This window comes from Cibotium barometz, chromosome 33 (genome assembly GCF_041138505.1).
Source record: "Cibotium barometz isolate CiBa-2024 chromosome 33, ASM4113850v1, whole genome shotgun sequence".
NCBI lineage: Eukaryota > Viridiplantae > Streptophyta > Polypodiopsida > Cyatheales > Cibotiaceae > Cibotium > Cibotium barometz.
The window spans coordinates 38,873,881-38,897,676 of NC_141078.1; the positions used below are offsets into that span (position 1 = coordinate 38,873,881).

The following is a 23,796-nucleotide window of genomic DNA, read 5'->3' on the forward strand; positions in this document are numbered from 1 at the left end:
ATGATAATTGATCAATCCAATCATGTAGCCTGCTTCTCAAGTGTGTGTAGCAACTAATTGCTAAGTCAATTAATAAGTATTGACTTTGACTCTGAAAAATTGTGCACCTGGAATCTCATAGTATAAATTTGGGATTTTCATAAAATTACCATTGGTAACATATACTAAATTTTGAGTTACAATTTGGTAATTTTCTAGATCTTAAAGTTTCCAAAGATCTCTTCATTGCTTTCATACATGCTAGATGTTGTATGAGTTTCAAAAAATTAAAGCTATTTCTATCAATTATTGAGAGAACTGAGAGAACTTGGAAAAAATAGTAAGATATTATAGTGATTTCTACTTGGTGAACCTCAAGTTATCAATTTGAGCCTTGTTAAGCATGCATCATATAGGCTTATAGAAAAACCCTAATGGTAATTTTTCTTAAAAAGTGAGTTATCATTTGGTAATTTTTTACTAGTGTAAAGTTACCAAATGGTAATCATCAATCTAAATTAGATTACAATTTGTAACTTTTTAGTCGTTTGGTTCCAAGGTGGTTACAAAATTTAGACTGTGACCTGGATACATTTTCGCATTGCGGCTGTCTTGAAAATGTTGCACCCTTGAAAGTAGGGAGGTGTTGAGATTTAAGGTGACTTCTGAGCTAGAGAGAAGACTTATCACAATTAAGCACGGCTACAATTTTGTGGACAAGCCATATTCACCTTACACCTCATGAAGAGACGTACATTATCATGATTCATAACCTCCCCTCTAATAATTTGTCGTGCAGACTCCACAGATAGGGATGAAGCTTGCGATATGTCGTGCAGACTCCACAGATAGGGATGAAGCTTGCGAAACGTCAACTTCATGTACCTAAAAGATCCAAGTAGCTTAGCTTTTTCTTTTTTAAAGGGCCGTGGAATACAAGTGGTGTGTCACTGTGTGGTCCTCTGGGAGACGACTATACAGAAAAAACAAATCATAATGGAAAAGGGGACCATGAATGCAATTTCCAAGTGAAGAAGCGTTAATTTGTTTATAAAAAAATCGTGCTGTAATAATGCGCGAGGCTTTTGTTTTTCCTGTTGAGAGCCGGCTTTTTACACCACATTTATCCTGAGGCGTACATGATACAGGTTCTACTCCACACAATGGCATCAACGGCCAGCCAAGGTGCACACACGACTCACGAGTGACCGCAGCCGGGCCAAAGGATGACACGTGACATCTGCACATAAGGCAGGAAAAATCGTAATCGTATGTGCGTGTGCGTATATACACACACATACACACGCCTCACGAGCCACAGGTTGTTGGGCCACCGAGCATAGCAATGCTTCCTCATCATTGTGAGGCAGATCTGAATAGGTGGTGATGGTAGCAATAACTCCCTAAGAAAAAACGTATACAAAGGTGAATGATGTCTCTTATGCTTACATGCATGAATGGTGAAGCTATGAATGACTAGACATGTGCGAACTTCTAACCGCTAGTTCCTTCTCCATGCACGTTGGTGCTTCGGTTTGATTTGTAATCGTGTAGGGGTAAACTGCGTCTGCATTGATGCCTCCATTTTGGACCACCCAAGAGAATGCATCCTCGGGGAACCCTCCGTCACAACCCCAGTTGTCTTTCACACAACTAACTAGCTCTTGCCCCGAAAGGCTCGTTAGATTCCCAATTTTAATGGCATAAGCACCCTCCATCGCTGCTACAGCAGTGAAAGCCCAACAGCTTCCTACGTAACAATCGAAAGGTTGTTTTGATGATAAACCATTGGGTTGGTGACATGTAAATGGAAAGTTGACATCCTCATGTGTGTACTTGTATGTCCTACCACCATTGTATACTTAAATTCTAATTTTGTCTACCTAGTAGATTGTGTGAGTGAGAGAGAGCAAGGGAGAGGGAGAGGATGTGTACTTGTATGTCCTACCACCATTGCATACTTCAACTCTAATTTTGTCCATCTAGATTGTGTGAGTGAGAGAGAGCGAGGGAAGGAGAGGGAGAGGAGCGTGTGAATAGCTAACCACACATATGCTCTATTTATAATGACACTATCCCCACACTTGCGACCCTAAACCAAAGGTCACACATCTACTCTATTTATGATGACACTATACCCACACTTGCAACCTGAACATAAGATCTGGGTATAGTACTAGATGTGAAAGATGAGATGAGTGTTTTAAAGTCATATCTAGGCTAGCACACTACATGTGGATCAAGCTAGCACAGTGCATATGATCCACTATGATGACACCACAGTCCATGACTTGAACCCTACTATACTAATATGAGAGATGAGATGAGTGTTTAAAAGTCAAAGCTAAGATAGCGAACTACATCTGATCCACATGATGACACCGTTCCGAGACTTGGACCTGGGATCTCTCAACAAAAGATCCTACTATGCTTGTACATGAGGGATGAGATAAAGTTTTTTTAAGTCATAGCCAAGCTAACGGACCACATGCTCTACGACAGTCGGGGTCTCTACATAACATCTCGACACCACTTTGCGGCTTGTTCACCTCGGGACATCTCGTATGAATGTTATAAAGTAGTAGCCAAGCCAAAGGATCCACATCCACATCATGACACAAGTTGCCTTACCACAATAATCCCCTTGATATTTGACGTCAGTGACGGCTCCTTTTTCCCGCCAATCCAATCTGGTGGGCAGGGACGACGTGTCACATGCGGATTCGTCACCAGAGCCGTCGGAGTGGGCCTTAAGACTTCGTGGCGGTGGTGGACTAGGGAGACGCCCCATCAGTTGCTGTGCGGAGAACTCCTCGAGGGTCAGGTCTGCAAATTGGTTTAGACCCAATGTGAAGGAAGACTGGTCTTTGTTACGCGCGGTTATGTATTGCAAGTTAGCCTTGAAGATCTCGTAGCGAGATTGCTTGTGTGCAAGGCCCTCGTAGCTCTTGCCAAACCTTGCAACCCAATCGTCGAAGAGCATGGGAGCGACACTGTCGTCTAACTCTAGCTGCCCACTAGATTGGAAGCCCTCAAGGCCGGCGGGCCTTGTTGCATTGACCATTAGTATCGATATTGAAAGCATTGCAATTAGAGCCAGCACTATATTATTGCAAGATGCCATGGCGACGTCAAGAGCAGAGTCGAAAGAATGCTAGGATGATTGTGCCCTAAAAACTTGTGTATACAATGGTAGGCATAACGTAGTGGGTGGTGTGCACTGTGCAATGGCCAGCCCGAACGCCAGCCTTTTGAAGCCCCTCGCGGACGGAGAACCCGATTGCGCCTCGAGATATTCCCAGCCCCCAAAGCCCGCAAAAACTAATTTGCCGACTCGCAACGTTGTTGTCTGTTCCTCTCAATTGTTTTCTGAGTCGTGAGTCGGCAACAAGCCTCCAAAATCTAGATGTGAGCCGTAAGATAGATTTTGAATTTCCAGTAAAATACCACACACTAAAGAACATCAAATTGTGTGTATGAATATTTATATGTCATACCCATAAATAAAGTGGAGTGTATAAAACATAAAAAGCTCAAATACAAGTCAATAATTCAAATACATGACGCTTGTTTTATTCTCAAATATATGGTATGTCTTCAAAGAATACATGTGGTTTTAGCACCCTTGATACTAAATAGTGGAAAGAAAACTATTGTATCTCTTAAAAGAAGGTACCTGCTAGGTCAAGATAAAGATATACACATCAAAGGTGAGATCATAATTCATGGAAGGAAAGATGAAAGGTTCCGGAAAAGCATAAATTTCTGGCAGTTTCTGGCAGTCTTGCAGCTTCAAACAAGAGAGCAATTCTTTGTTGGAAAAAACATTTTCGCATTGCGGCTGTCTTGAAAATGTTGCACCCTTGAAAGTAGGGAGGTGTTGAGATTTAAGGTGACTTCTGAGCTAGAGAGAAGACTTATCACAATTAAGCACGGCTACAATTTTGTGGACAAGCCATATTCACCTTACACCTCATGAAGAGACGTACATTATCATGATTCGTGACCTCCCCTCTAATAATTTGTCGTGCAGACTCCACAGATAGGGATGAAGCTTGCGATATGTCGTGCAGACTCCACAGATAGGGATGAAGCTTGCGAAACGTCAACTTCATGTACCTAAAAGATCCAAGTAGCTTAGCTTTTTCTTTTTTAAAGGGCCGTGGAATACAAGTGGTGTGTCACTGGTGGTCCTCTGGGAGACGACTATACAGAAAAAACAAATCATAATGGAAAAGGGGACCATGAATGCAATTTCCAAGTGAAGAAGCGTTAATTTGTTTATAAAAAAATCGTGCTGTAATAATGCGCGAGGCTTTTGTTTTTCCTGTTGAGAGCCGGCTTTTTACACCACATTTATCCTGAGGCGTACATGATACAGGTTCTACTCCACACAATGGCATCAACGGCCAGCCAAGGTGCACACACGACTCACGAGTGACCGCAGCCGGGCCAAAGGATGACACGTGACATCTGCACATAAGGCAGGAAAAATCGTAATCGTATGTGCGTGTGCGTATATACACACACATACACACGCCTCACGAGCCGCTGAATGAGTAATAAAAGATAAATCTTGTATGGACTGGTTGCTGGCTACAGCGGAGATAAACCTGCGTGTAGGATTGATGACGCTGTGATGATTCCGCCAGTAGGGAAAATGAAACACTTTCCTAGATAGGCTAACTAAGAAATATCTGCATGGATTTCTCTCTATAGGAAAATTTACCTACATAAGATTTTTTTTCTATGTAAGTAAATTTTCCTATATGATTTTTCTATATAGGAAAATTTACCTACATAGGAATTTTTTCCTTATATAGGCAAGTTTGCCTATATAGAGAAATCCATGCACACATTTCCCTAGTTAACATATATAGGGAAATGTTTCATTTTCCTTAGTTTGCACTTTTTCTAGATATCCTTATATCTACCTAAGAAATTATACAGTGAATATATTGTATCTCTATATAGGGAATACATAGAAGCTTACCTTTTTTAATCTATGAATCACGTTAATATACTTTTCACCATATTTTATAAACATTTCAAGATTATCTATCGAATATTAAGATATACAATAGGTGTCCCATGTTAGATCTAAATCCAGGACTACATTCATTAGAGAGGTTTGGCTTATCGTTTCACCACCTGTACATACATGCAAACACATCTTAACTTTTAAACTTTAGCAAATAACAAAGACAGGGGAAGGATCACAACCCTCATAACTCAATCTTGATGTCAATGGAGCATAGCCTGTAATTAGTTGGACGTTTCTATGAAGAGGAGCCCCATGTTAGAGCCACAACCCTATTGCTACAAGACTCTCTACAACTCTCAGCTTTCTACCATGCCCCATGGGACAATACACATCTCAGCCTTATGAGGGCAAATCTCGTGATGCAACGCAACCTTGCAGGATATCAACTTAGCTCCTAGAGGTTGGACATAACCTTTATAGTACTAGCTAAACTTAGATAAAATGCATAGAATGTTTGCATATGCTTACTTTATTGATGGCTAGATTAAACCCATGTGTTGTGCTTCTTTGTTTAGGCTTCCTCTATACACTTGGATCCCTATACATTGGGTGATAGGGTATAAACAATTGATGAATGGTCTCTCATAATCAAATACAGTATTTGTAACACAAGTTGATAAAAGAATTAGAAAAGAAGGGAAAACATTGAAAGAAATTCAATCTAGATATACCTATAACCCAGGCTTTTGTCGAGCCCTATACCATTGTTGCTTTCTTTATGAAAATGAGGTTGTTGAGTGTATCCTCCATACTCAACTCAATCAGCATCTGTGAAATCTATGTAACATTATAGATTTGAAATAAGACCTAACTAGAGTACACACATTATGCCTATAATTCATTGTCATCACAATGTAAATAAGAGATACAATTAACTTAGCTTATCTAGCACCTATGAAAATGTGTCATTACTAATTTGAGGCAATACCTACTTAGAGCCATATGCAAGAGTACCTTCTAACAGCAAAGAATCCAAAAATGCACAACGAGCCAACTTCACATTTAAGATCTCTTTCTAGGCTTTAAAATATTATGGCTTCTCATTTTCAATAGCATCCACAAGTCCTCTAGATATAAACTCTTCCCTGTAAACAATTTTCATTTCCATGTGTAGAGTATCCCCACATGCATCCCTAGATTCGAATCATTACCAACTTCAGGCTACCCAAAAATCCTCTTAATAATAGAAACAAATTCATTTAAAACACCTGCTTATTAGAACATCACATGTAATCACGAGCTAATGTCACCTCAGATTATTTTCCTAGATGAATCACAAAACAGACTGAATTATAAACCCTTACATATCTCACCTTTTTGATATCTATCACATAGCATCTAAGAAAGTCTTCTATAGTCCTAAATTGGAGCCTCTTATGAAAAGCTTCATCTTTACCAATCTTGTCGAATCACCACAACTCGTCAACAAAAGCTAGTGGGGAGTGCTTTTTGTAAAAAGAAAAGCACAAAAATTAAGAATATCATGATGCAAATAACCAAACTCTAAAGAAGAGGGGGTGGTTTTGTAAACTGAAAAGCACAGAAATAAAGCATATCATGTGAATAAACAAACTCTAAAGATACACAAATAACCAGATAGCTTACATATTATGTCTCCTCCCTAAAGGTGGAGTATGCATGCATCTTGCCAAACACCAGCTCCACCCAGAATTGGTAGCTTTCCGGATACCAACTCCATGAAAACCAACCCAAAACTAGTAGCTTTCTAGACACCAACTCCATCAAAACCACCCCAAAATTGGCAGCTTGCTAAACACAGCTCCATCAGACCCACCCCTTATGTCTGGTAGCTTGCTCCATCAGAACCACCCCTTGTGTCTAGCAATTTTCTATGGCCTTCATTCTCGAGAAGGGGGAAAGAGATTGAGCCCAGACACGTATAAAATATGCAGTACATAATTGGCAACAAAAGAGCATGGATAGTGCAAGCAAGAATCCTTTATAACCAACCAAAGCCAACATATTTTACATGCTTCTCTATTGCCTCTACTTCTTTCTTTACCTGAAGTCCTTTAAAAAGAAGCAATAACCTGCGAATGCTTTGCTTGACAATAAATAGAGATGTTATATTGTATACCTTGTCAAAGAAAGCATTGACTTTCTCAAGTTGCTCTGATATGGGAGGTTCAACAGTCCAATTTTCAATCTGTTGCACCAAAGAGCTTAGCCTAAGGTATAAAGATGCTACTACCCTTACAGTTTAAAGCTTTTTAATTGGAAACCCGTGAAAGCGTGCCAGTACCTGCATAAAGCATAAGCAACGGGATTTCTTGTCATGATGTTTTGTGGAATCGGTTGTATTTTAAAATTCCTGCAATTCAATGACAATGTTCTTCACATGCATCATCACCATTGAATATCATGGATCCATCATCACCTAAGACGCATCAGTCAATTGCTCTAGATGAGCCTCCATAATTTCATGAAACTTGAGGAGCTTATGCATATCATGAGTTTCAAATGCCTCCAATCTAGATTTCACCTCAAGTATAGAATTTGCATTTTTTTGTACATCATCTTTGATTTTCTTGAAGTATGCAGATCTGAAGGACAGGTTGAAAGAGAAGACAAGAAGGTGAATCGTGCTCTTCAAACTTAAACATCCATTGCATCTCAACTGTCTAGAAATTAGCAACTAATGCATAGAAGGATGTACATGAGAATCTTGCCTTCTGGTGATCTCAGCAAGAGCTTCAGCCATTCCCTCACATGTACTAGCTCCCACCATTGTCTAACGTTGTACCGCTGCATCAGCTAATATTGAGAGGATGGATGTTGCTCCTTCCACCTTTTTTTTCATCCCCATGTATAGTCTACTTATAGTAGAAGATCTCTTCAGCTTAGCCGATCTACTGGACTGAGTTGTTTTGATTTCTAGTTGAGGTGGTGGTGGAGGTGAGCTATACTGAAAACCTATAAGAGCTTGCTACCATCTCTTACACCCCCAGCCAACACCTCCACCTTCTTTTCATCTCTACCTCACTCATCATGATCCAACAAAATGAATCTCTCCATCCCCCTCTCTCTAGATCACTTTTGCAAGATCCATGACAAAAGCCCCTCTCTCTACCCCACTTTCATGCTCTTTGCTAACTCTCTAGAACTCCTCTTTGATGCCATTGCTGTTGAACCAACGTGAGAGAGAGAGAGAGACACGTCATATGCATCCCCAAAGGTGTGTGGAATACACACAATAGATGAGTATATATAGAGGAGATCCTAGGGCTATATATATAGAGACATTCTATATATAGCCAACACCCCCGCTCAAAGAAGGGTCTCTAACTGTGGATGAAAAAACCCTTGGGGGCTCAAGGGAAAAACCCACAGCTCTATATACACCTACCGCTATATTAAATTATTTTATAGTTACAAAGTATTATTCAAAGGAGCTACATCACTCCCATATATACAATAGCCATGAAGGCTGCGAAGGAGCTACATCACTCCCATATATACAATATCCATGAAGGAGCTACATCACTCCCATATATACAATAGCCATGAAGGAGCTACATCACTCCCATATATACTTCATCACTCTTATGTGTACAATAGCCAAACGAAGGCTTTGAAGGTCATCCATTTTCATGTTGTCTTGATCCATTCATGTAGGTTGGGTGCGAGTCTATCTTCGTGGGGTGACGATGCCAAATAATATTTTTGTAGTCTCTTCTCTATATTGAAGCTCAGCAATATCCAAATACAATCCTGATCCATAAACCCTGTAATATGGAAGAAGTCTCCATAACAAATGGAAAACCATAATTTTGTTATAGAAATATGAGATGTACACGAAAAGAAATAGACATAAAGGTATCTATTATATGGTTGCTTAGGAATATAGTCCATCCGCAAGGATATGCATGGCAATGTCAACTTGTGGAAGATCATCCAATCAATGGCAAATGAACTAGATTTGGTAAGGGAATCTGGTTACTTGGAGAAGTTGACTTGGAAGATTGACCTGTCACTAAAATAGAAAATGACACTCATTCTAGTTAGTAAGGATATCATGGAAAGCTAGAATCATATCTTTGCCATGGGAAAAATCTATGACATAAGATCAAACCTCCAATATTATGAGTCAAGATAATGAGACAACTATAACTTGGATCAAACCTCCAAGATGACATGATATGAAAGTAAACCTCATAAGATGACAAGACGAGAAATCAAACCTCTTACGTCCATAGGTAGGATAACCAAACATGATGAAAAAGCGAACCTCTGACATGAAACAATAATTAGGATGTAGACACCTCTGACAGGATGAGAAAGCAAACCTCTGACATGACGTACTTGAAAGTAAACCTCATAAGATGATAGGCCGAGAAATCAAACGTGTGACATTCACAATCAGGATAGTAAACCTCATAAGATGACGGAACAAGAAATCAAACCTTTGACATCCACAAGCAGCATGTAGCCAGGATGACATGATGTGAACATAAAGCTCATAAGCTGATAGGACGAGAAATCAAACCTCTGACAGGAAGAGAAATCAAACCTCTGACATGTAGTCAGGAGATGACATGACGTGAACGTAAACCAACCTCGTAAGATGACGGGACAAGAAATCAAACCTCTATCATGTAGTCAAGATGACATGACGTGAACATAAACCTCATAAGCTGACGGAACGAGAAATCAAACCTCTCGGGAAATATGCTCGACGGAATTTCTTGTTAGTTGCCATAGATTGAATTCCAAGACTTGACCACCATTATAGCCATTTAGACCTGCATGGTTGCATTGTCGACCACAAAAGACATTGATAGACTTAAATAAACCTAGTCAATCTGATGAGCCAAAGCCAAGGCACGGTGCATCCAAACACCATGGCATCATGGATACAATCCATGGAAACGTAGTCAACCATCATTGACGAAACATGTAACCATCATCATGGAACAACACCATGGCATCATGGATACAATCCATGGAAACATAATCAACCAATATAGATTAGCCAAGTGAAACAACATCAACAAAACATGTAGCTTGGAATGACCAACATCAACGAAACATATAACCATCATCATGGAACAACACCATGGCATCATGGATACAATCCATGGAAACGTAATCAATCATCATCTACGAAACATGTAACCATCATCATGGAACAATACCATGGCATCATGGATACAATCCATGGAAACGTAGTCAACCATCATTGACGAAATATATAACCATCATCATTGGAAACGTAGTCAACCATCATTGACGAAACATGTAACCATCATCATGGAACAACACCATGGCATCATGGATTGTAGTGAGTGAATTACATCAATGCAATGAACACATATACATATATCAATAAAATGTGTAACCATCACCACCATGGCATCATACCAAGGCACCAAAATTACAAACTCACCAAACCTGTCAGAATCACCGAGGCTTGCATGCTTAAAATAATAATTGTCAAGTCCGTGAGGTTGGTTGTAATGTAACAAGCAAAGGTAGAACACATGGCACCTTTAACTATTTCTTGCAAAGGCTCTCGAGAAATAGTTGCATGCTTACAAAGCCTCTCGAGTAGTAACAGCATGCTAAGCATCAATAAAGTCCTCTTTACACATAAGACAAACTTCCTCGAAGCCATAGAAAGAACAAATACACAACTTCCTTGTGAGAACAATCAAACGAGAGATCAACATCACCGCCGAGATAAAAGGATAATGAGATCATCACCAAGATGACCATGACCAAGTAACTGTAACGATTCTGAAGTCATGAGATAAAAACAATCACATCATCACCGAGATGACCACGAGCAAGTAACTATAACGATTCCTAAATCATGAGTTAAAACTATCAGATCATCACCGAGATGACCATGAGCAAGTAACTGTAACGATTCTAAAGTCAGGATCATTGAATTTACCACAAGCATTTCATGGGCACAAATTAGAACCAACCTATTTCAAACAAACTAATGCACACCTTTGGTTTGGTATGCGGGATTTTTGCTCACACGCACAGGGCTACGAATTGATATTTAGAGAAGGAGTAACCATTCAAAAAGTAAGATCCAACATCAGATATGTAAGTAATATCAAGCAGACGTACACCAAAAGGATAGCAAGCCAAAACCATGACATCATGGATAAAGTCCATGGAAACGTCATCAACGAATATAAAGAAATCATCATAATGAGCATCACAAAATAAAACCATGGCAGGATGAACAAAATCCATATACATAACATCAGTCGATCAAAAAGAAAGGCATAATTACCATCATGTGATAATACCTTGGATTGTCAATAAATACATTATGAACGTCCAAGCTTAATCATGTGATTCCTGTAGCTAGCACTAAAACAAGATCACAACATATTAGCTCATGAAGCAATCAAAAAGATCAAGATTATTGTAGAAGTACATCATGGTAGCATAAGAGTTATACCAGACCATGGCATAAATCATGATCAATGTGAGTTGCATAAGATACGAAAGATCTTCTTCGACTTAGTAACTTACATCATGAAAGTAAGAATCAAATATGTTGATTATCATGGACAAACAACTCTAACAAATATGCATCTCATCAATATCAAATACCATCATGATATTGATGAACAAAATCCATATACATAACATCAGTCGATCGAAAAGAAAGGCATAATTACCATCATGTGATAATACCTTGGATTGTCAATAAATACATTATGAACGTCCAAGCTTAATCATGTGATTCCTGTAGCTAGCACTAAAACAAGATCACAACATATTAGCTCATGAAGCAATCAAAAAGATCAAGATTATTGTAGAAGTACATCATGGTAGCATAAGAGGTATACCAGACCATGGCATAAGTCATGATCAATGTGAGTTGCATAAGATACGAAAGATCTTCTTCTACTTACATCATGAAAGAAAGAATCAAATATGTTGATTATCATGGACAAACAACTCTAAGGAATATGCATCTCATCAATATCAAATACCATCATGATGATGGCTAAACTCTATGCATGATGCAAGAGATCTTTTAACGCTAAATATGAATTTTCTCTTAGTTTTGATAAAATTGCCATGAGCCGTCGTAGGAAGTAAACCACTGTAGAAGCCGTCGCATCAACCTATAAACTATCTTCAAAGTTGAAATGATTCAAGGGAATTCTCCTAAAACTTCTTAAGGGGATCTTGCAACCATGAAAAACATACAATATATTCTCTTTCACAAGTATGAAGAAATATATACATACAAACATATACTCATGAAAGATCTTCTTTCTCCTAGAAACCTTTATTTTCTATGAGAAACAAACGATATTTTTTTTTTTTCACAAGTATGATGCAATCTATACATGAAAATCGATGCTCATGAAATATTTTATTAGTTTCACAAATCTCTATCTAATACAAACATCATACATATAAGGGATAACGAGATCTTCTCTAAAAAATTTCTCATGCATAACATACACATAATCAAGCAATAAATCATTGTAAAGATTGAGAAAACTAAATCACTTATCTTCTTTTGTCCAGACAAAAGTTTTGATAGCCAACGGTCAAAAGATTGCTATCAGTCTGCTGTTGCAGATTATAATCGGTGTAGAATTTGATAAATCTGATATGCTAGACAGCTCCGGAACGCACCATATACCCCCAAAACGACTTCAAAAACACTGAATTCCGAGTCCGGAGCAGAAAATTATGGCGATTTTATGTTTCGCAGAATTGCAGATTTTTCTGCGCGCGCGCTGCGCGGAGCCGCGCGAAGCCGAAAACGAATGCTTTTCATAGCGAAAAAGCAACCGCGCTCTGATACCATGTTGAACCAACGTGAGAGAGAGAGAGAGACACGTCATATGCATCCCCAAAGGTGTGTGGAATACACACAATAGATGAGTATATATAGAGGAGATCCTAGGGCTATATATATAGAGACATTCTATATATAGCCAACATTTATAGAATGTCTCTATATATATAGCCAACAATTGCGCCTCTCCACACTGTCACTCCTTGCTACCTGACTCTCTCTACCCTCGTCTCTACCCCACTTTCATGCTCTTTGCTAACTCTCTAGAACTCCTCTTTGATTCCATTGCGCCTCTCCACACTGTCACTCCTTGCTACCCGACTCTCTCTAATCTTAAAGCTTGGTTGTAAGAACCATCCAAGTCTTTGACGCATTACCTATCTAGCGAAAGCAAAGGAGCAATAAAATATGTATCCCCTCAGCATACTTTATTGGTTGTACCTTGATTGTGGTTACCTTGATTATCATCTGCAAGGCCAGCAGAGGCAAGCCCTCCCACAAAGGAACCTTGTGGTAGAAGGAAACGCAGACAAGACACAACCTGTTAAAGAAAAAACACACAAAAAAGAACCCTTATTTTGAGAACAAGAGGGTTTAAAAATGGGAAAAAATCTAATGGATTCTTAAAAAAAAACATTTCACAAAAAAGAAAGATACTACTTATATATATATATATATATATATATATATATAGAGAGAGAGAGAGAGAGAGAGAGAGGGAGGTATTAACGTCTGTAGAATGCAACACGAGGGCATATACAACCAACAGTTGGACTTCAACTCGGGTGGATCATGGCCTTTTTAACGGAGAGAGAGAGCATCACTTTTGTGAATTGCAACTTGGGGTAGATAAATAATAGCTTTTGTGAATTGTGTGTATACATACACACACGTATACATATACACCCAAATACTCGAAAATATATTTTATAGTCATATAAATATATTTATAAAGATAATGCAACATATATTTTTAAAACCAAAACAAATATTGATATAAAGTGTAACCTATTATAGCTATAAAATGTGCATCCAATTGTACACTTGTTGCAAGCTGGGTTAATGGTGATCGAGATGGGTGCCTCCAAGCTACACTGAATGGTTAAAATAATGCATGGGCCTTTGTTTTCATATTTTGATGAGTTACACCACACCAATTAAGATGTATATACATATGAGCTATATGAGCTCTTCTCAATCCCTATGTGATCCTAGAGGCTTATAGGAAGTCTTGAGGGTCTAATGATCTTATTAGATCTCTAATAAACAAGACTTTTTGAATTATATGAGATTTTACATGAATTATATGACCTCTTAGTTCTCAACTTAGATTCTAATTGTAGGTCTTAGGTAATCTTATCTTAGATCATCTCAAGATCTTGTAAGAACCTATGATTGAGGTACGACTTACTCACAAAGTCATCTTAGATCACAATCATCTCTAATCACCTCACATTGACTAGATCTCTAGTCATTTCCAGTGACCTTAGCTTTGATCATCTCAAGATCTTATAAGCACGAGGACCAAGCTAAGTTCTATGGGTCTTAGGATCTCATTAGATATCTAACAAGATTTGTTATAATTATATGAGCTCTTACATAAATCATGAGATCTTACATAAATTATGAAATCTTAAGAAAGATCATGAGCTCATGTATGGTCTTTTGAGCTCTTAAGAGTTTCTACCATACATAAAAGCTGATCTTAGACATTATAAGATGATCACATTAGTCTAAGAAATTATGTGAGCTCATATATGGGCTTATGAGATCTTAAGAGCTTCTACCAGACACTATGTGGTCATAAACTCAGATTATAAGATTATCACATTAATCTAAGTTGTATATATGCAAGTAAATCATGTTTATGACTACCACCTCAATATGGAAAGGAAGAAGCACATCAGTGCACAACAGTAAATGTATATTAAGTTTAAAGAACTCTTATGAGCATGAAGTAGCTCTTGGGTCCACTTTTACTTCTCTACATGATTCCTAGTCACATACACTCACATAAGAAACTATATCAAAAATAAATATACTACCCATTTATTATCTCAAAAAAAAATTAACTACCCATTTATTAGCTTTAAAAAAATACACTATCCATTTATGATCTCATATGATGAACAAAGAACTTTTATCTGATCCTATAAGCTCATAAGGGCTTCCAAGATCACATCCACATGTGAAAGAGCACGTATAAGCACACATACATTGTCAGAATCTTCTTCCCATCATCTTGTGCATGTGAGATTACCTTGACATGTGAGATGTACAAGTTCTACGAGCTCTTCTCAACGCATATGTGATCCTATGGGCTTGTAGGAAGTCTTGTGGGTCTTATGATCTCATTAGATCTCTAACAAGATTTTTTGAAATTATATGAGATCTTACATGAGTTATATGACCTCTTAGTTCTCTACTTAGGTTCTGGTGGGTCTAAGGTAATCTTATCTTTGATTATCTCAAGATCTTGTAAGCACCTATGATTGAGGTATGACTTACTCTCAAAGTCATCTTAGATCTTAGATCACAATCATCTCTAGTCATCTCACATTGACTAGATCTCTAGTGATTTCTGCTTTTCTTTGATCATCTCAAGATTTTATAAACACTAGGACCAAGCTAAGTTCTATGAGTTGTTCTCAACTCTTATGTGATCGTATATGTGCTCGTAGGAAGTCTTATGGATCTTATGATCTTAGTAGACCGCTAACAAGGTTTTTTTAATTAATGAGCTCTTACATGAATTATATGATCTCTTACATAAATAATGAGATCTTAAGAAAGATCATGAGCTCATGTATAGTCGTATGAGATCTTAAGAGCTTCTACCATACACTATGTGGTCATAAAATCTGATGACATTATAAGATGATCACATTAACCTTTGTATACATGCAAGCAAAATCATGTTAATTATTATGACTACCACCTTGATATGAAGGAAGAAGCACGGTGGCAAATGTATATTAAGTTTAAAGCACTGTTATGAGCATAAAGCAAATCTTGTGTCCACTTTTACTTCTCTAAACAATTCCTAGTCATGCAAGCAAGATCATGTTTATGACTACCACCTCAATATGGAAAGGAAGAAGCACAGTGGCAAATGTATATAAAGTGTAAAGAACTCTTATGAGCATGAGGCAAATCTTGTGCCCACTTTTACTTCTCAAACGATTCCTAGTCACATACACTTTTACATCATGATCTCAAAAATAAACACATTACCCATTTATTATCTTTAAAAAAAACTATCCATTCATATTGTCATATGATGGGACACAGAACTTTCATCTGATTCTATAAGCTCATAAGAGCTTCTAAGGTCACATTCACATATGCGAGAGCATGCACAAAAACATACACATTGTCAAAATCTTCTTCCCATCATTTTGTGCATGTGAGATTACCTTGACATGGTCCTATTACTAGATCCAAGAAGTCTATGTATGCCACTAAGTTGATTGCATAAAGAGTGATCTAAAAACCACCAAGTTACATAACATACATACCATATGAAGATGCATGTGAGATTACATTGACATGGTCCTATTACTAGATCCAAGAAGTCTCTGTATGCCACTAAGTTGATTGCATAAAGAGTGATCTAGAAACCACGAAGTTACATAACATACATACCATACGAAGATGCAAATTGAGGTCAAAGATACTCCATATGGATAACTTTACCAAAGAGATCTATGATTTCTATGATAATTACAACTCATGGCAATGTTTTTTGCTTGTAAATCAAAGGCCTAACCTCACTAAACCCAAGACTTAACCAATCAAAATGAAGACAATGCTCGTAATAAACAAAAAAAATTGGTAAGAGCATGTCATGATTTTCAATAGCAAATGCAATTACATTTTTGAAATAACGTATGATTTTTGACTTGAAAAAGAGTGTAATATTACCTTCTATAAATGCCCCTTCTTAATCATGCACATATCTTGGAGACTTTGATTAAGCTCGTTTAAAAAAAAGTTACAACTAAGTGGCTTATGTGTGCACATGAAATAGCCATAATCATGACCTTACATACTGGGATCCTCCATTTATGCTTTATTCTCTTCAAGAACAACCATCCATAGTGGGAATCTTCTATCTTTCTTTTGATCTCTTTAAGGAGCACCGCTTATGGGTTGCTTTGTAGTCCATGCATTATTAGAAAAAGACATATGATCAAGAGAAAATAATTTATTATCAACTACTTTTCTAATCACAAAGTAAAGACAGTGTTCGACACACCTTCTTTCCTCACTTGACATGTCTCTACATGTTTACTCCTTTCTTGATATTATAATACTTGTTGTAATGAATTACTCCTTAAAAATATAGTTGAAAGTTATGGTCTTTTATGTGAATGACTCTTCAAAAATATATTAGTTGAAACTTCCCTTACACAATGTTAAACTAAGCACTATTAGGATCCTATTACTAATCTTTAAAGGTTATGTAGGTAGCTTCTACATATAACATAAACCCTTTTAAAAAATCTACATACATCTTCAAACTAACCCTTGAAAGCTATGTAGATAGCTTCTATCAAAGCATTCACTCTTTCTTCCCATGCTTGTAGGTTCATTTGATTATCGTTTTGAACTCAAAACTTGCTCTCCTTTTGAAACTAAGCGATGTTTAGCATTCATAATGATCAAGGTGCTACTAACAAAGTTTTCTTGCCCATCATTTGGCAATACCAACATAGATCTTTTATCCTTTGGCATATATTTTAACTTAGTGCAAGCCTAATACAAATCACACGAGGATTGGTAAAACCATTCTCTTACTTTTTCATACAAGATGAGAGCATATTTAACGTATATTGTATTGAGTTTGTGTGTGTGTGTGTGTGTGTGTGTGTGTGTTTTAGAGAGAGAGAGAGAGAGAGAGAGAGAGAGAGAGAGAGAGAAGAATTTAAGTATTTCAATTTGTAATAATATTAAGTAAAATTTTTAATAACCATTTAATCATTTGTGGTTCAATTCTCCACATAGGCAATCCATTCTCTATATAGGAAATGGAAATACCTAGATAATAGCCCATATTTCTTATTCATTCTCTATATAGGAAATTTAATTATCTAGATAGTGGCCCATATTTCTTATATAGGAAATTGAATTACCTGGATATTGACCCACATTCTCTATGTAGGAAATTGAATTTCCTAACTATTGGCCCATATTTCCTATATAGAAAAATGAATTACCTAGATATTAACCCAAAACCACCAAAAGTTCCTTGTGTATCTTGCCTTATAAATCAGATAAGATTTATAGCTCTCATGAAAATCTACAATAGTAATAACTTAGATTAAAGAGTCTGAATAAAAAATTAGGTTTTGATCCTTGTATATGGCTGTGCAATTTGCGATCATTTTGGCGTTGTGATATATGTATGCGTCCAGTGCCCGGGGTTTGTAAATTCTGAGTTATTTATTTTTTATTTTTTTGAGAAAGTGTTAATCGATAAGGCTTGATCATACTGATCCTAACAATTGGATGTTGACAGCATCTAGCATCTTATTACTAAAGGTGAGAATTTTTTTGAGAAAGTGTTAATCGATAAGGCTTGATCATACTGATCCTAACAATTGGATGTTGACAGCATCTAGCATCTTATTACTAAAGGGGCGGGTGAGAATTCATTGGTGAAACACATGGGATCGTCCAAGAAGGGTGGTGGGAACTTCGTTAGCGGTACACTAACTAGTTCCGGTATGTCTATTGAGTATTCAGAATATTGTAACGAATCTAAGGCCAAAGGTATTCCAAGGTAGGGTTAAACTTCTTAGTGTCACCAAATAGAAAATTCTTCAAGGTGAATTGACACTGAGTCCCTCTGATGACACAGAGCCATTGGTGCAATCCTCGTTGGGACATGCCAAAAGAGGTGGAAAACATGTTCTCTTTATGACTATCAAAGTGGGTAGAAGACGTAAATGTCAAGCCTATATGGGAGCCAATCTCAGGTAGGGAGTTTTTGATCAAGTACCTTCCAAAGAAATGCATTGACACTACAAGCGATCGGGCTCATACCCGCGCTCCTAGCCATGGAAAATGACTTGTGGAAAAAAAGTAGCCCGTGTATCAGCACATGTATCATCGCGGCCAGAGACATGCGTGTAAAACCGCGTGTATACACGCAGTCAAACGCGCTGATACGATAGCTTATACACGCGTTTTGTCAGTCTAAATGCGCTTATACATGCGCATGGTTGACGCTAGCTCTTCCTAGTCCTTGTATTTCTTTGAACCATTAACATTGTTGAATTGAAGTAATAGCTTTTCTTACAAAACCTTATCTTGCTTTAGTAGCATTACTCTATCAACCATGTCAATATTTTCCTTGTCTATAACCCGATTCGAGAGCAAGATATCCCCTTTCAAAAACTCTGTTTGAATAAGCTTGATCACATCCTCTTCTAAAGCACACAAGCATCTAAAATGAGATGGATTAGGCTTTTTTCCCCCAAGTTTGCCATTCTCAACATCTTCTATAATCTTTAGCCAAATATAGAAGATGTCGTTGTCGGGGCATGTAACCATGCGTGCCTGCTTCTGTGCAAAGTAGGCACCCATTGATGATTTGGCACTCAAAGGGAAATTTGGTCATCTGAAAAAAAGAACAGAACATAAACAACAATACAATTCCAATTCTGGTACATCAAAAAAGCTATCAGATAAGATTAAAAAACAAAAGATACAATGACTTACATCCCAATTTACACGAGAAGGGTGTCCCTTTTTGGGACTCCAACTGTTGGTCTTGAAGGTTTTTTATAATGCTCGTACTGGCCTCTCAAGTGCTTTAATATGTGACTATGGTTACTTCGTGAATAATGCTTGTGCCTCTAGATTGTCCATCTTGGAGAGGGCCACCGTCATTGTTGGAGGTGCATTCACAACAATCCGAGCCTTTTGATACCTATAACCATCTTTTAAGGAGAGTAACCTCAGATCAAGAGTACCCTTTGATACAATTGCCTTTGCATCATAGAGAGAATGCTGGCCATCTATGATCCAATATGCATATTTTTTAACATCCCCTGCCCTTATATCTTCCTTGGCTAGTGGCTCATGTATCCCTTCAGAAATTAGCTTGATAGGAATTAGATGCGCACATGAACAAGGGTTGTTTGCCTTTCAAGCAAACTATCCACAAATTTTCTCTACTTTGATAATGTCCATGGGAAGACATATACTGTGGCTAGGTGCTACAAAACAATTCTCCACACGGATTTCATACTCAGTATATAAACCCATATAGGAAAATATTGTGCATACTCCTCCATCCCTCCTAAAGGGGAATCCTTTGCCTTTTTTCCTTTCTTCTTAACTAGATCTTTTGGTGGGTTAGAAATGGTTAGAGTGGATCCCCGAGACTCTAAAGTTGTGGCCACCACCTGTTGTACCTTTTTTGACTTTTTTAATCTTTTTGATGAGACACCAGCCTGGGAGATCACCTCTTTGTTACTTTCTTTTGTAGTACCTTAGTAAAAGCATCGAATAGCATTTCACAAGTAATGTCAGAGACATTCTCTATAGTCAGGTTCCACCCTCTAGAGAACATAGAGTCCTCTTGATCAACCCTCATACAATCCCTCCTATATGCAGTGGGAGAGAGTTGGTACATGAGATCCCCACGGGTCTCAATATCAATGTATTTGATTTCTTGATGCAAATCCCCAAAAGACTCCTTGCTGTCTTTTGTTTGAATGAAGAGATTTTTGCCTTGAAGGTCATAGAGATCAAGGTACCAATCCTTTGAGTCTCCACTGGCCATGTCAATGCTTGAGGAAAATGAAAGCTTCCTTTTTTTTGACATCTTTTCCTGTCCAAAAGTGATTTTTGTAATATAATTTAAAAACAATTCTAACATATTTACAAAAAAAAATAAAGCAACAACACACAAGAGCTTTAACAACAAAAAATAAAAAAAAGCAACAACAAAAAAGATTACTTCATGCATATCACCAGAAGGAATGGTCCTAGGTAAATAATAGCATGCCCCAATGACATTCTTGAATGCTACTATGGGGCCATTATTAATTTAAAATTAAATGAAAAGAATGGCCATAGGGCTATTCTTGGAAGCCTTTAGGGCTAGTTGTGCATAAAAAGAATAGTTCTTACAAGAATGGCCTTGGGGTTATGCAAGAATGGCCCTTGGGACATTCTTTGAGTTGTACATGAAAAGAATGGCCCTAGGGCCATTCTTGGATGCCCAATGTCCATTCCAAATGACCTTGAGCAGGGATTTAATATTCACGTGATCACAAGATTTTTTGTGATAATAACACATGTGAATAAGTTATTCACATGTTCTCATGTTACCGTTCACAAAATAACAGGTCACTTGCCATTTGGGAACCCCTTAAAAGCTTGCCATTTGGGAACCCCTTAAAAGCTTGGCTACACATGGGAATAAGCTATTCACATGTTCTCATGTTACCATCGTCACATAATAGCAGGTCAGTGGCCACCTAAGAAGATTTTTTATGCCCGACAAAGATAATTTTTTAAGGCCCTTGTGAAAGCTTTGTGAATATAACATGTGATCACAAGATTTTTTGTATTATTAACATATGTTATTAACATGTTCACATGTTCTCGTGTACGTCAGTGAAATCCCTGACCTTGAGGCCTTGGGGTCATGCAAGAATGGCCCAAGGGCCATTCTTCCACTTGTTGTGCATGAAAAGAGGCCATCCTTTGATGCTCCATGGTCATTCCAAAATGACCTTCCTCATGTTCTCTGTAGCATGCAAAAGAATGGCCCTATGACCATTCTTGGATGCACTCTAGGGCCATTCTTCCTCATGTTATGCATAGAAAAGAATGGCCCTATGACCATTCCTAGATGCACCCATGGCCACTATTTCATGCACTGTGATGCATTTTAAAGTAAAATAAAGACAAATTTAGGAATTTTGGGAATTATTCGAGTCCCATTTCTTATAGGATTGGTTGGAAACTCGGTATTTTTGTGTAGTTTGAGCTAACATCTATTTGTTGGTGCACTCTTTGTGCCATTAGATTATATCTTGACACAACTATTTGGCGTATTTGTTTGTAGTTGTATAGATACATACGTCAATGCAACAATATTGGAAGGACAAGGGAAACATGACACTAAACTTAATTGAGATTATACAACACCTTTCAGATGAAGAAGATAATGTTAAATACTATCTCCACTTTGAGACATTGAAGTAAAAACATGGGATTTATTTAATTTGCCGAAAGAATTCTAAATATCATTAAAAAAGGAACCTTAGAAATGAGAGATCTCTAAAGGGTGTGGTGTTAGAAACAACAAAACAAAAAGTAAATCTCAATGACAGTAACAATGTGCTAAGTTTACGATTGATCCACAGATAAAAACCCATCTTAGATACTATATCAAGATTATAAATCATGATATATATGCTCAAATTTGAGGGACATTGAAGTAAAAAAATAGGATGATAATGCCAAAGAACACTTGTTACATTCAATGAGATTGTTACATTCAAGTTTACAATTCATCCGAAGACAAAAACCCTTCATCAAGATAATAATTGAGTACAAATTGTATCTCAAACATAGCGTTTTCTCATGTATTGCTCCAATACATACAAAGTTTCTCTATCATAAGCTGCTTCATTTAGTAAAGTGTTGCAAGTATACTCCCGTTTGTTCTTTGCATAAATCCAACCAAGTAACCATGCGCTAATTGTTGTCTCCAAAAAACTTTGAAGCGCCTCTATATTTTGATTCCACAACTTTGGAAAAATCAAGTAGGTTCCGGGCATATTTCACATTACATTGTAGAGGGTATCAACAAAAATTAGCATGTTATTTTCATCCAAGTCATGAAAAATTCTCCATGCTATATCCAAGTTTTTGTGGTATACAAATCGATATCCAATTAGAAGATCCGTCTTTTGACATGCTGCCTGCCCTGCTACGACCTTAAACTTTTGATGGTGCCGAGGAAAGCACAACTCAAGAATGCGTCGAGTCCTTTGTAGTCTATTAGTACTCCAGATCCATACCTCAAACCATTGCATACAAAAATCACGGAAAGTGAATGCATCTTTGCGAATCAAATGCCAAACACTTGTATTCTCTTCCACAAGATGCATATGTTTGGCCCAGTTTTGACATACATCACCATGTTGCATCTCAATGGTCTTAAGTAAAACACCATTGAGTTCAAGTATCAATACTCTTCTTTGTTTCCTTATTGTATCTGGGGGTGGTGGGACTCTTTTGCTTCAAGGTACATGAGTCACCATGATTGGTGCCACCTCAATAGTAAGTTTTCTGTACACTTGAATTCAAAGCTATATGCTTCAACATATCCTGTTGAAAACAAAATGTTTGGTTAATGGACATTCAAAATTTTGAATAAATATATTATGTGCCAATAATGCCAACAACATAAATTCATCCATGATATGGATGGTCTTAAACCTTCATAAACAAACGCTCCAATATCTCATTAGTTCAACCAAAAAAATAAAAGAGCGAGTATATTGTCAATGCTAAATTTCATCAAATTTATTGAATATGATGTATAAAAGATTTTCACTGTTGAGATAATTGAGTCTATCCAAATTAAATTATGATATTCATAGCCTTACACCTTGAAAAGGCAATATCTTCAATAAAAAACAAACACATCTTCATTGCAATCGAATTGCAAATATTGACAAAAGAGATAATCAAATGACAGTAAGTTTGGAGGCATTTGATTTCTTGATACAATAGTGTAAAGATTTGGCTCGTACAATCCAAAAATGTCTTGATATTTGTGCAGATCCCATACTTCAAACGGCACGTTTAGACCTCAGAAATGGTTTCCTTCGACCTGCAGCAACAACTAGTATGGGTTAGGTTGGAATCTGATTATACTGTCACTCAATGTTTAATAAAACCAGACATTATCCTACCCATAAGCTCAAGTAAG

At 37.4% G+C, this 23,796-nt stretch overlaps 1 protein-coding gene across 1 annotated transcript; it reads right to left on the reverse strand.

The window, feature by feature from the left end:
- Positions 1–873: 873 nt before the first annotated feature.
- On the reverse strand, positions 874–4,087 carry LOC147619550 (cysteine protease XCP2-like). Its single transcript, XM_086773567.1, has 3 exons — positions 2,611–4,087; positions 1,479–1,729; positions 874–1,382 (listed from the first exon to the last, which is right to left on the reverse strand). The coding sequence occupies exons 1-3, from the start codon at positions 3,101–3,103 to the stop codon at positions 1,149–1,151; spliced, it is 978 nt and encodes a 325-aa protein (XP_086629693.1). The 5' UTR covers positions 3,104–4,087; the 3' UTR covers positions 874–1,148.
- Positions 4,088–23,796: the final 19,709 nt, after the last annotated feature.

What these genes read in the sequence shown, in the direction of transcription:
- LOC147619550 (XM_086773567.1), bottom strand. Translation starts at nt 3,103, where the DNA reads ATGGCATCTTGCAATAATATAGTGCTGGCTCTAATTGCAATGCTTTCA. An exon ending in ATATCAAGGGGATTATTGTG is followed by an intron (nt 1,730 to 2,610) that starts GTAAGGCAACTT and finishes ATTGTTACGTAG; the next exon opens with GAAGCTGTTGGGCTTTCACT. An exon ending in GCATGGAGAAGGAACTAGCG is followed by an intron (nt 1,383 to 1,478) that starts GTTAGAAGTTCG and finishes GTTTTTTCTTAG; the next exon opens with GGAGTTATTGCTACCATCAC.